This window comes from Lepisma saccharinum, chromosome 1 (assembly GCF_977018435.1).
Source record: "Lepisma saccharinum chromosome 1, izLepSacc3.1, whole genome shotgun sequence".
NCBI lineage: Eukaryota > Metazoa > Arthropoda > Insecta > Zygentoma > Lepismatidae > Lepisma > Lepisma saccharinum.
Genome location: NC_139229.1, coordinates 160,226,056 through 160,239,917, shown reverse-complemented (window position 1 = coordinate 160,239,917; position 13,862 = coordinate 160,226,056). Strand labels below are relative to the sequence as shown.

At 37.1% G+C, this 13,862-nt stretch overlaps 1 protein-coding gene across 2 annotated transcripts in view; it reads right to left on the bottom strand.

The window, feature by feature from the left end:
* Nucleotides 1–13,518, bottom strand: part of LOC146003038 (condensin-2 complex subunit G2-like) — a 94,352-nt gene extending 80,834 nt beyond the window's left edge. The window contains exons 1-4 of one of the 2 annotated variants that reach the window (XM_083141203.1): nt 13,391–13,518; nt 8,757–8,844; nt 6,126–6,275; nt 5,696–5,842 (exon numbers count right to left, since the gene is read on the bottom strand). In XM_083141203.1, coding sequence (XP_082997329.1) covers nt 5,696–5,842; nt 6,126–6,275; nt 8,757–8,831 — 372 coding nt within the window. In that variant the 5' untranslated portion in view covers nt 8,832–8,844; nt 13,391–13,518. Of the gene's footprint in view, nt 1–5,695; nt 5,843–6,125; nt 6,276–8,756; nt 8,845–13,097; nt 13,142–13,390 lie in introns of those variants that run through there. The other variant, XM_083141207.1, reaches the window with a different exon arrangement.
* Between the last annotated feature and the right edge of the window lie 344 nt (nt 13,519–13,862).

Genomic DNA, 13,862 nt, shown 5'->3' with positions numbered 1-13,862 from the left:
AACTTCCTCTCACTACTCAGGTCGGGTTTGTTCTGACCTCTCCAGCGACGCAAAAAGGAGGTAAAGGGTGGATGGGGGAGGGGGGAAATTGGTGCATACAAGGCGTGCAGAATATTTCATCGACAAAGACTACATTTCCTTCCTTTACCCTCCGGCATCTTGTGTTCCAGAACTTTCCTTTCTTACAGGCAGCTGTCACGTGCATTTCGGCTCCTCTTTGTCTATCCTTAGCTCTGGTCAGGCCATGAGATGACACCCAGTCGTGTAAATGAGAGTCCAGTGGACCTCTCTGCAAGCTAATGACAAAAGATACGTTGGGTTACCCAAGCCATGCTAAAAGCTTTCACTTAGTCTGAGAAAGGTAAACAAGCTCGTAAATTTCTTTGTATTTGTTGCTCAGCTGTCAGCGCCAGCTTCCATACATAACTTTGGAGTCGGGGCAGGAGGGGGGTGCATCCACATGACGTGCCAAAGCTGGGTTTAACCCACTGTAAGTGTTTCCAACATAACAAAAAAGTATCAAGATAATAAAAAAACAGTAATTTTGTAATCAGCTGCATGGTCGATTTTTGAACCAAATTACGAGTAGCACCCAATATTTAATGGTCGAAAAATCGACCAAAATACGAGTAAAAATATCGCTTGGGTCAGCCAAAAAATTGCCTACTGATATAAACAATTTTCTATTATTTGAGAACGATAGACCGAGAATTTTTTAAAAAATGTTCTTATATTTAAGCAAGTAATTAATGTATAAATATTTAATACTGTTTCTGTTAATGCAAAAATTACTCCCTCTGTCCCATAATTATTCTCTGGTACACTTTTGTTTGTTGTCCCATAATAATTGTACGATATTCAAACTGTGACATTGGTGTATACAGAAGAAGTAAATGAAACACGGGAATATGTCATACAACGTTATTACTCAAGAATCAGTACAAATTGGCCGATCAAGTATCCAAAAGAACCTAAATAAAAAGTTACCATTTTGGCATCCCGGACAATAATTATGGGACAGAGGGAGTATACAATCTTCTGCACCCATGTTATGAGAGATTTTGAATTTTAGACTTTTCATTATTCATATTAGACGTTCATGTCAATTACAGGCAGGGGCGGCGCCAGAAATTTTCGACCGGGTGGGCAGAAGCTCCATAGTGATAGATTAGGGTGGGCAGTATAAATGTAAGACCATGTATGTGTACGTAAGACGTATGTATCCCCTCTCTCTTACACTCCCGATTTTTCTCTTACTTCTTTTCCCTTTCCTTGTTTTCATCTTTATTCTTTTCTAATCTATTCTCGCATCTTGTTCCATTTCCTTTCCCTTTGTCTCGGATAGACACAATTATTTCAAGGAAGTGTTTACCCATGTGCAGCCATACATTCTAATTACATTCCTTCATGCATGTTAATACAGTGAAATAAATGTTTTCTTAGGTTTAAGCTTGTGTTGCAAATACAAGGCACATATTTGATTTTATGTATTCGGCGACAATGATAGAAAGTGCGATGGTAGACAATCGTGAAGTTGCTCGTAATTTAAATGCATGTTTCTGAGCATAGTATTTTCATCGTATAAGTTTTTGACTGAATGAGTTTTCTTCCTCCTTGGGGGTTACTTTTCTTAGCTTACAAGGTTTGTACAACTGACAAATCTATCTGAATGTTTGTAGTAGCAGCGATTGGGTGCCAACATTTGAGGGGCAAGGACATTATACGCAGGGGTGCCTATCCGCCCCAAGGCCAATGGCGCATCCCCACAAAAATCATGTCCAAGTCATCCGCCCTCCCCCCACCCCCCTAAATCATATCATTTTCGCCCTGAAACTATATCGTAATTCCTACACCGAAAGTAACTTTTTCTTAGCGTTTTGTTCCAAATGATGCACCTGCTTTAAAATAAGCAGTATACTAACAATAAGCACCATATTTTAAGAAGTGATGTTACTCATGAATATGGGAGAATATTGCTCATGTCTTGTAATGCAGCTATAACATAAAAATTCACATCCACCTCAGTAAAGCATCAAACACGCATTGTTGTAACAAACACATTATTGCGAGCTAAGCAAGCAAGAACATTTTTACATCCATTTCTTTGCAGGCTTTCAAGAATATTAATTTAACGGGGTGTCAATACTTTCTTAGGATCCCGTGGTATTTAGTCTTTTCCAACTTCTGTTTTGGCACGTTCGGGGTCGAAAATGTGTGGATACCATATCGCTAAATACAGTCTCCAAAATTTAATGTTCAAACTCTCTCTTCACTACAGAAATCCCTTGACAATCTAAGATTTAACACTTTATCAAGAGCTTCCTATCTCCCCATTTAAATTTCATACTCAATCCTAAAACAAAAATTTCCATGCCAATTTTACACTTACTGTTGATATTGAAGACTGGATATTGCCTCCTCCAAAAAATTAAAACTCAGTCTCCACACCAGAATTTCTGCAACATCTAAGACAATAGTAATACACAAGAATTGGATACCTTAATGCTCAATGCCCCTCTAACTAAAATACCCGCCATAATCTAAGACTTAGAGTTGAATACTGTTCCCGCCAACGTTTAATTCAGAATTCCCCCCAGAACCCACGTGTCAATTAAGGCCTAATATATAAGATTGATTAATTGATTTGGTGTTTTAAGTCCACTTTATGCACAGTAAGGCTAATCGGGACTGGACCTTCAGTTTAAAGTGCGATCCGAACCACTATGTGCCTCCACCGGGTATCGAACCCGGGACACCTCTAATATATGAGTTGGATATTTATCCCCCCCTCGCACCTTCAATAATGACCTTAAACGCTTTCTTTTCTTCATCTAATGGATTAAATATGGTGAATTTAAGGTGTAAAATTTTTACCTGTATTTTGGAAAAATATACAAATGTTCAATTTTACATTATTTGAAGGGAAAAAATCTCTCAAAGAATCTCGATGGTGCATCCTGCGCCATAATCCACCCCCCCCCCCCCCTTGTGGGCACCCCTGAATATACGTTTTCTTGGTAGAAAAGGCTTAACATAAAGAGACCACAGTGCGGGGGCAAAAAGTGGCAAAATGTGGCTGGGGAACTGCATCCCCCACTTCCCGCTCCTCCTAATCGCCGCCACTGAATGTTTGGATTAAAATGAACGTCTTATTAGGAATGATTTAAAACACACACGGAAAACAAATTATTTGTTCATTCTCCATTAAGTATCCCTAGGCTAATGAAAGGCTACTTTGACAAAATATCACTCGTCATAATAATAAACAAGTAAGATTGAGAAATCTGTTCAGAATTTAAGAGATTATTAGCTAAGTTGCTATTCGTTTTCTGAAGAACTGTCATATTACTAATGTGGGAGAAGCAATACACGTATGGTTACATGAACATATTTTTTGGGATAACAAAATGATTTGGGACACAAGGAATTCATCGAAGTTGCTCATCGTACCAGTAATACTTCATCTATTTTTCATTGGGTTGAATGCGTTGACCATTTCGAACACACTAGAATGTCAACCTCTATCCTGTACAGCATACCCTGAAAACTTTATTATTTCAGGGCAACGAGTCCCTGGCCCCTGGAACAACTGTCAAAGTATGAGGGTTTGTATTTTGAGTGTCAGCGTGTTTTTGTTTTCGCCCCTTCGTTACTCTCATCTAATCACCATTGAACCTTATAACATCGTCATTATCAGAATTAGCAGAAAAATTACTTAAAATAAAACAAATCAACCAGAACTTACTCTTCCAAAAATGGAGTTTTATTAGTCCATATCTCTTAGAAAGTTGAGGTGGTAATTTCAATCGCACAGCGTTTCATTAATGGATCAAGGCAGCTAGTTCCGTGAACAATGACGTTGTTTTCCGAAAGTCTCAAATATTTGTCTCAGGCAATCACCCTCTTAAAATAGACGCATCTTCTGTGGTGATAAAATGCCACGTTTGGTGCGAGTTCTTTCTGTATATTTTCCCCAATGGTATAATGCAGTCGCATTATAATGAAGAGGTCCTGTGTTTGCCCCCCCCCCCCTCCTCTGGTGGAAGCACATTGCACACTGGTTCGGACTACACGTTAAACTGTAGGTTTAGTCCCGATTAGCCCACCTGAGCATGAAAGTGGGCTTAGAAACAAACTAACAAAATCGTCTTCTATATACTTCGTGACATAACTTTTTTTCTTTACTTCAGCTGCATCTACAGATTCTGTTGACATTTTCGGCTGATTCACGTGACAAAATTTATGTGTGGAACGAGGATTTCTAAATAGGATAAGCCACTCATTAGCAACTGAATAATTCTGTAGCTTTTTCCATATATAACTGATTTATTAAAATTTATTCACTTCGGTATTGTAGTGATTCTTGTGATTCCTTCTTATTAGAAGGAATATAAAGTTGATATTTCGTATACCATATTGATATTTGAAGATGACAGGTATATAAAAATTGTAATGAAAAAAAAAAGGGACACTTCTGGAATTTCAATGCAGAGTTAATTAAAATTATATTATACTCTATTGCAGGCATCTCCAACTTCAATGAAGCAGTGATCTACTTTTTATTGTCACAACAGGCAGTAAGCTACTATTAATCGTTAATCTTTGCAAAAATTTGAACCTACTCAGCCATTATACATTATAGAAGTTTTAATTCAAATAACGTATATTCGTATAATTACAATAGATCGACCAACAAACGCCCCGCGATCGACACGTTGGACATGCCTGCTCTATAGCATACTTAAACCCAAAGGTTCATGGCTGCAGCAACACAAGCCTTCCATCTGTCCCTATTCTGGGCAAGATCAATCCAATCTTTCCCATCCCTACCGATTTATTTTAGGTCCATCTCAACGTATCCCTCCATCCTCGTCTTAGCCTTCCTACTGGTCCCTTACCATCAGGTTTCCCAACAAGAATCCTGTAAACTATTCTTTCCCCTGGCATTCGTGTCACATGGCCTGCCCATCTAAAGAAGTTTTCTTGATTACATTATTCTAATATTAATTAAAAAGTCGAAATAATTTATTGTGTTGCTGGAGGAAGTAACGCTGAGATGATGTTTAGATTTGTTCATTTGGAGATTATTTTAACCATAGCCAGGCCGGAATATATATATATACGTAGTGGAGGCCCGGAGCTGCAGTCCTCAAGTTCACCCTCAATTCTGACTTAATCTTGAACATACCCTGCATAATTTTGAGCCTCCTAAACCTACTAGCTGCCTTTAATCATGGTAGTATTCATTTGATCACAGTTTTTGTTTCAACAATGACAAAAGTGGCTTTTTATGGGTTGATAATATGTGAACATTTCCAGCATAGATAATATTCACAAGTAAAATATACATGTTATAAACACCAGGTTACGCTTAAGTATTTAATCATTCATAAATCCCCGAGTATATGTACTTATTGAATTTGATTGGGTGGGCAATTGGGTGGGCACAGGAATTTTTGGGTGGGCGCTTGCCCACCCGTGCCCACCCCTGTCGCCGTCCCTGATTACAGGCATTAATTAATTCCCCATTTCCAAATTTTAGAGCTTCTTGCCTGTCTATTTGGTGAAGTTTTTAGCTTCTACAAATCCAGGTTATAGTTCTTTGCGATTACACCAACTGCATCTAGTTCAATTTTTTATACAGCAAAGTCCAATGAAAGTTAAATTACACTCTACAAAAAACAATCACACTGACCTTCTTGTTTTCCAACCTTAGAAGAATTCCGTGCATAAAACGGACACATGTTGCCATGTATTCTGGAATGTGACCCTGTGGTATCTGAACTGTATCATTGGCTACTACACACACCATCTTCAAAACCAGATGCGCTCTCTCTCTTTCCTGAAACAAGAGGGCATATGTAATTTCAATCAAATAAATTAATCATTAGCTACTACTAATTATGTTGCTAATGCACACAAACAGTGATGCAGTTGCAAAGAGCTCAACTTGTTGAACTAAATAGTACATGCTGTTTCAAAAATAAATGCAGAAAATTAGACATCTAATGCCTGACATGAGCACTGGGCAACATGTTACATAAAAAACATACGTAACTATTATGACATCAAAACTTATTTTCTCTCTTATTCACTCAAAATACACAACACTAACTACATATTACCTTTTCCTCATTGCCATTTGTACATCCATCTGTTTGGTGAACAGGGAAGAACTTTTCTCTCGATTGCACCAAAAGCTCTTTCAAGAACTTCCATACATTATTCAGTTCAGTCTCATTCAAGCCTTCTATCACTTTCTTTGTACCAGCTCCCTGCCACATATAAAAGAAAAATATAACTGGTGAAAATAGATGAGAACAGTAAAAAAAAGTAAAAAAAAAGGTAAAGTGCTCCCCTGTGCATAGCACCTCGCCATGAAGGCATATAGGGGGTGTGGGGTAACACCCCACACTTTCATGATCCGGTCGTGAGTGGAGGTGATGTGATCAGCATCATGCCCCTGACCACCTTTACCCCCCAGGGTTTCCCCCAGGTACCCATGTTATTCGACACTGGGTGGGTGCCTGGGCCACTTCCAACGTTAGAAAAGTTCCCGGATTTGAACCCGGGATCGAACCCGGAACCTTGAGCATGGTAGTCAGACGTGTTACCGACTGAGCCACCGCGGCCACCAGATGAGAACAGTAACATCTCCAATTACACATAAGTGTAATTATTAGAGCCCGGAAGTTCAGGCATTTATTTTCGTTAAAATAGGCAGGCAAAAAGGCATTTATAATGTGGAAAATAGGAACTAAAAATGAAAAAAAAAAAGGCAAAATAAACCGAAAAAATGCACATTTGGAAGTTGCTTACTTTTATCTATAATTTCTGGCAAAATATTAAAATCTACATTGGGAAGAGCATTTCAATTTTCTCTGTCTTGATAGCACATAAGTACAAGGTGTTTTTTTAAGTTCTCAACATTCATTGATAGTCGTCTTGTCAGAGAGAATGTTTTTCATAATAGAAAATGATCTTTCTACTTCGACAGAAGTTATTGGAGCATACATAAAACAAGCTAATGTAGATGAACTCATTTTGGAAACAGCATTTTCACCTTTAAGAATATCACAAATTGTTTTCAATTGTTTCAAGTCATCATTTGCACTCACTACCCGTTTGCACTTTTCCGCAACAGCTGACCCCTTTTCTCCTGGCACTTCCATCATATGCTGCATAGATTCCTCGTAGATTTTCATGGATGCTATAATTGTAATTGTCTCTGGCAATGCACCATAATGTGCAAAAATAAACTTGAATAGCGCAGGAGTTATTTCACTTCACGAATTGAAACCGCTTCATTTTCTGGAAGAGCATCTATCACCTCACTGATTTTTTCAAGGTTGTTAGCATAATATATAGCTGCTGATATCCAGGTTCCCCATCTCGTCAAGACTGGTTGCGGAGGTAAACTAAGCTCAGGCGCAACTTCCTGAAATTTTCAGGTTCGATAGGGAGATTTCAGAAATATCTTCTTTGTGTTCGAAATCAACCTGTCCACTTCAGCAGTCAATCATGCACAAGGAAATGTTAACCGAAAGGCAATATCCTAACTCAGCATGAAATACTTCTTTCTCACACTTTTCTCCTTCAGCAATGTTGAAACATGCGTGAGTTCAATATTACTTAAATAAGGCGAAAATTATTCACATAATAAACGGAAGAAAAATAAATGCCAACAACGTTTTTAGGGAGAAAAGTAATTTATATACACATTTTTTTTAAAAAAATTGTCAAATTTCATTGAAAAAGGCAAAAGAAGGCATTATAATTAAAAATAGGGAGTGGGATCCCAAATAGGCAAAATGAAAAGGCTTCTAAAACATTCGAAACAACATAAGAAACGTATATCCGGAAAAATTTTATCAATATATGCAGTAGATAAAAAGAGGCATTTTGCCAAACTTCCGGGTTCTAGTAATTATGAAGGAAGGTAATATGCTATTGGTCATGTCCAATCTACATTAACCCCCATGTCATAGTTGAGTGGTAGGCATCCTGACTTTCATTTTTTTCTTCTTCTTTTTCACAGGCCCCCTTTCTCTGCCTTCCATGCATCTCTCAATACAGTATTTAAAATTTTATATTCTAAAAATTTGCTTCAATTATATTTTGAAGCTAGGTTCTTAGATTTTGAATTAATTTAAATAATATAAAGGGTGACAGAATTATTTTTCTAAGATAGTGCAGCTCACACTTGGAGACTCTGGGATTGGAAGAAATGAAGAATCACTGAAAGTATGAGGGGCTATAAAAATGAAAACAGACAAGTTAGAGAGAGAGAGAGAGAAAAGTGGTTTCTCACGACCATGGAAGGTTTAAATGTGCCAAGTTTCTTTAAAATCAGTTGAACTGACATGGAAAGACCCATAGATGAACATTGCATCCAATAGAAAGTTGTGACATGGTTGGAAATATCAACAACATTGGTGATTAGAAGTGGTGGGTGGAGTAATGTTAGATTCCAAAATATTCTGACAGAAATATAGATTGGCAGTACATACTAATTAACTTTTAGTTTTTATCATGATATTTCTAGATCCAATCTACTGACATATTACAAATAAATTAGTATGTCATCATCATGAACATAAGACAGCAGAAAGAATCTGCAGTGGAACAGCGTGAACTTTGAAGGCCAAGAGTTGGCAAATAGCCTGAATTAGGTGCTCCTCCACTGAACTGAACCGTTCTTCAATTACCTTATTTACAGAACTACAAATATTAATAATAGTAAGTCTCAAAATTACCTGTGTGTTTATAAATGTAGACAATTCTTCAAACTTGTTTTCTTCTAGAAGCGAAAGGAAATAGTCTTTCTTCATTGCGAAAGTGCTCCTGTGTAAATGAGAAAACATGCTGATTTTCTTCTTGTACACATATGCATGCAAAAAATAATTAAACATTCGGAACTGTGAGCAAATTTTCATTTTTGTAAACTGTCATAACATCTCAAACTTAAAAAAAAATTAATCATGTGAATAAAATGGTATAAATATATGAAAGGAACAATATTTTTTAAGCTTACATATCTACTGTCTTGTGGTAATGAAAACATGAGAACAATGTAATATAACATGAATCTTGCAAAAAATCATTAACCCTTAAAGGGAAATTTCTTTCTCAAGATACATGTAATACAAGGGCTTCTGTACGACCAGCATATTGAGATTTCTCATAGGAGTAACAATCTTACAAGATACATGTAAAGTTTCGTACTGGTGAGTGGTGATATCTGTTGAGTTTTTGTAGAGCATACAAGGAAGCATGGAATATTAGTTGCTGCAAGATGGCGTACAACAATAAAGCATGCTGCAGTAGGCAGGTATATTTCATCTGTAGTTGCAAAATATGTTATTTTTGTGTAATCTTTTCATTGAATATTCAAGGAAAATGTGCCGTAAAATATAAAAAATAAGAGTTGTATCTATTATATTTCACTAATTAAGGGAGTGAAAATCGGACCTATCTTAGAAGACACATTGCTCATTTTAGCATAATTACATTTTGGAGCCAGGTTGTGATGTATACATTTGATATTGTTCATATTCAATATGTTTTTTCACTTTCTTTCAACAACTGTTATTTCAAAATTCTATTTCATGGTTTGTAAGTAATTTCTATATATAATTTCAATTATAAGATTTGTACACTCTTCTGAGTTACTTAATACAAAAAAAAATATATTTTTTCAAAATTTGCACTATTTTTCTTAGCTTTTCCTACAATTTTTGGCTAATCATGGTGCTAAATATGATTTATAATTGGATGAAATTTATGAAAGGACTCTCTCAAGGAAAATATGTGCCTGGAAATTCAGAACCTTTGATCACAGAAGTGGCAGATATTATATTATTATACTGGCTTACAAAAGTACTTTTCTAATTCTAATTATTTACTACTTTTTTAGGAAATCCCACTTCACATGTTTTGTGGAACTCGTAGAAACCAGGAAAGATTAAGACTGTCAATCCACCCAGTGGCATGCCAAAAGAAGGATTGGTGGGAGTTCATAACCTGACCCCCTTTGGCCCAGTATATCTATAAAAAAAAATACCTCAAAATTAGGAATAGATGAAATGAGGGCTTGCTATCAAAAAGTACACATAAACCCCTTTTAAAAATCATGGGCATGCAATAGATTCTACATAACATAGATTTTCTGATTTAGGAGGTTCAAAAAAGGAAGCTCGAGTTTCAAACATGTGATATCACTTTAAGATGATGAATTTTCTATTGCATGGTCTCCATGAGACACTAAAAAGTTTCGAGCTGTCATTGTAGATGCATTATTGAACACAGGGAGGAAACGAGTCTGCCCATCTCTTGAAGATGTATCACCACCAATAAGAATAAGGAAGACCTTAGTTGAGACACACCTGGTTCATCGGCTTAAGGCTAATATGGTAATCTAAATCAATGGACTAAATGAGGCATGAAGGATAGATGGAGAAACTGCCCGGAAAGACAAACATGTGTAATGTGCATTGTCTCAGTTTGACAGAGTGCCGTAATTACATTGTTGGGTAACTGTCTATTATAGCCCGAATGGATTTCTTCAAATTTACAGGAGAAACTACTTACTGAAATCAGTTTCTGTATCATTGTGGAGGTTCTTGAAGGTATTTTCTTTCACGGAAACTAAAAACTTCACCATAGAATGCTGCAGAACAATAAATAATCAGTTGTTACGTAAGGAACTTGCATCTTCTGTAACACTAGGCCATTGCTTCCATTATGTACATGCAGATGGCGCAAGCGTCGAAAGTCACACAGTCTCGGCAGTGTTTCCGAACGTGCCTTTTTTTACGAGATTTTTTTTTTTAACTATGCTTACCTAACCTAACCAAACCTTGCCGGAAATGGTCCGTGGGGCTATCGTGAATGGTTTTTGGGGCTATCCGTCAATGGTTCGTGGGGCTATCGTCGATAGTTTTTGGGGCTATCATGAATTGTTTTTGGGGCTACCGTGGATAGTTTTTGGGGCTATCATGAATTGTTTTTGGGGCTATCGTGAATGGTTTCTGGGGCTATCCGTCAATGGTTTATGATGACATAATAAACACGAAAGTAGGTATTTTTCGGTTAAGAAGGTTGAAACACTGCATACCCACTCCAAATCGGACAACGCGCGATGATCCATGACGAGTGCATGCCATATTGTCTGTTACCCAAGCATAACAAGGAAGACAAATAATGACTTGTAATATGAAAAGTTGACACTATTTTATGGAAAAAGGCATAACCCCACCTTGAAGAATCTTCCGCGATGCACAATAGGTAAGTATCAATGCTAAAAGTAAGGAAATAAATGAGTGACAGATGTTCGGGCTTTACTAGACAAGTACCCATTGTTGCCTTTCACTCCCTGTATTACATGTAAAACGTAGTAAAATATATATATATAAAAAAATATTTTTCATTACAACATAAAGGAATATCACAATTTCCTACGTTTCACTTTGTGAATAAATAAAAACAAATATATATTCTACTTATGTATTCTTCTAAGAGATACGTACTATGTTGGCAAAATATTCCACAAAGAAACTTTGTATCTCTCAGGGTACAACAAAATTGGCAATGTTGCAATGGGAATTTACAAATTTTATGCAATTCTCTGTAATACTGGAGCAAGGTTTAAGTGGTCTGAATAACCTTAAGGGTTAAACTTTCGAAACGGTTACCTAAAACTGTTATCCAGAAAACACACAGGAATCTCTATAAGCCAATAGCCCCATCTAGTTTGCTGCACTTTTTGAATCTCTTTGCACCGATGCATCTAGTTGGTTACACGGTGCAACACAGAATCGTCTAATTCGTTGATTTGGAGTCAAGTTGTGTATTTGGTGTCTTCACCATTTGCACTACGTTCTGGGTCGGTGTACGTGTGACGTTATGGTCACGTGGTGAGTGCTAACTAATCAAATGGGTGTATGGTCACGTGGTGAGTGCTAACTAATCAAATGAACGTTTAAAGCAGCAGATAGGCATTTGTTGATTCTTCTGAATTTGAACACCGCTTTCAGTCTACTTGGTTGAACGTCATTACCTTGCATCACCCTGACGCAGCTGCACTATACAGAGTGCCAAAAAGTTCAGCGAACTAGACAGAGCTATTACAAATCGAACATTGTAAAAAATTGCTTACTTTGGAATTAAAAATCAGAACTTGAGCCGAAAGTTTGTATCGCCTGAAACTGTTTTTCAGTGTAAAAGATATTAAAAGTGGGCATCCCCGATAGCGCAGTGGTAGCGTCGTCACCTTGTAATCAAGGGGTCCCGGGTTCGATACCCGGTGGAGGCACATGACACAGTGGTTCGGATCTCACTTTAAACTGTAGGGCCAGTGGCTAGAGTCTAGTTTACGTCCTTCTTGCCTTTTGGTGGTAACCGATGGGAGTTAACAACACTGCATGCTCGTCTTTGTTTCCACGTTGTGAATGCGTGTTAAAGAAGAACAGGTTCGAAAAACTTCTAGAAAGTTTAAAATACGTTTATCCCCAGTGATAATTCAGTGCATCGTTCAAAACCGTGCTAGCAGACAGCCGGCGCTCCGGCATCTCTTAGGGTAAGTTAGTTTTTCTTTTTACACTTTCTGTTCACGATAGCCACACTAACCATTCACGGGAACGAGGTATGCCTACAAGGTTAGATTAGGCCTGTTAGGTTAGGTTCCATTAGCACTCGTTTCACCCCTAAATATGTGCTTCATCATCGAAAGATGTCCTCAGTACATTCAATCACGCATATCCGGACAACATCGGTTTTTCTCGATTTTCTCGTCCACAAAATCTTTCCTCACCTTGGGATTTACTTTGTTGAATTCCTTATACAAAAACCTTTCCAACGATATGACACGTATTCCTTAGGAAAAGGAAGTAAACTAGACTCTTACCGGGCCAGTCCCGATTAGCCTTACTGTGCATAAAGTGGACTTAAAACACCAAATCAATCAATCAATCAAAGATATTAAAAGTAAAATATAATGTGAGAATATAGATCATGTATCAGAGAAATAGAATGCGATTTGGGTGGCACGGTACATTCTGACAGCCACGAAATTTAAAAAAGGGTACCATTATATTTACCTCTACTATATTTTACGGCGCACAATACAAGAGTGGCCGGAATTACTTCGAGACAACTACTTTAAATTAAACCTTGAACTTTACGAATACTTTTTACACTCGCTGTGCATAAAGGTAACCGTCTACCACAGTAAAGAGTTTCAAACACGTTCTTCACCACGTAGACAAGAGATAATTTTTCAAGTTCAAAATGTATATGATATTTAGACCATAGAACGAAATTATTTCCGTTGCAATTTCCTGTCATCAGTGATACGTCAAAATAACGATTTTCATATCTTGTAAATACGTACCCAAACTACTGTCAACTTTAAGCGCCATTCGAGGAATAACAACAGTGTTGCCACAGACAAGTTGCCTTTCCACTTGTGATGTCAGACAAATTACAGAACTGTGATTCATGTATTGACAATCTCTGAGCGTAAGATGAAATTAAACATGCTATTTAATATAATAGCAGAACATTCAGCATAAAATTTCCCATGTATTTAAATATATTTTATCGCACACTTCTGAAACACTCTTTCGGTTAAGTCCTTCCCTTCGTCTTCTGACCAAACCATGACCATACCAAGGCCAATGAAGTGTTCTAACGTAAGCGGATTGCTTTCGTTTTTGTTTTTCTGTTTCAATTATTGAAGAAGGTTTCATTAAGTTAAACAAATAGAATAAACAAGGTAATGAGCAATTTGCTTAAACGTTAAACTGTTAAGACCCTTCCACACACCCTAAAGTTATTCATAAAATTTCATTCTTTCTTGTTGT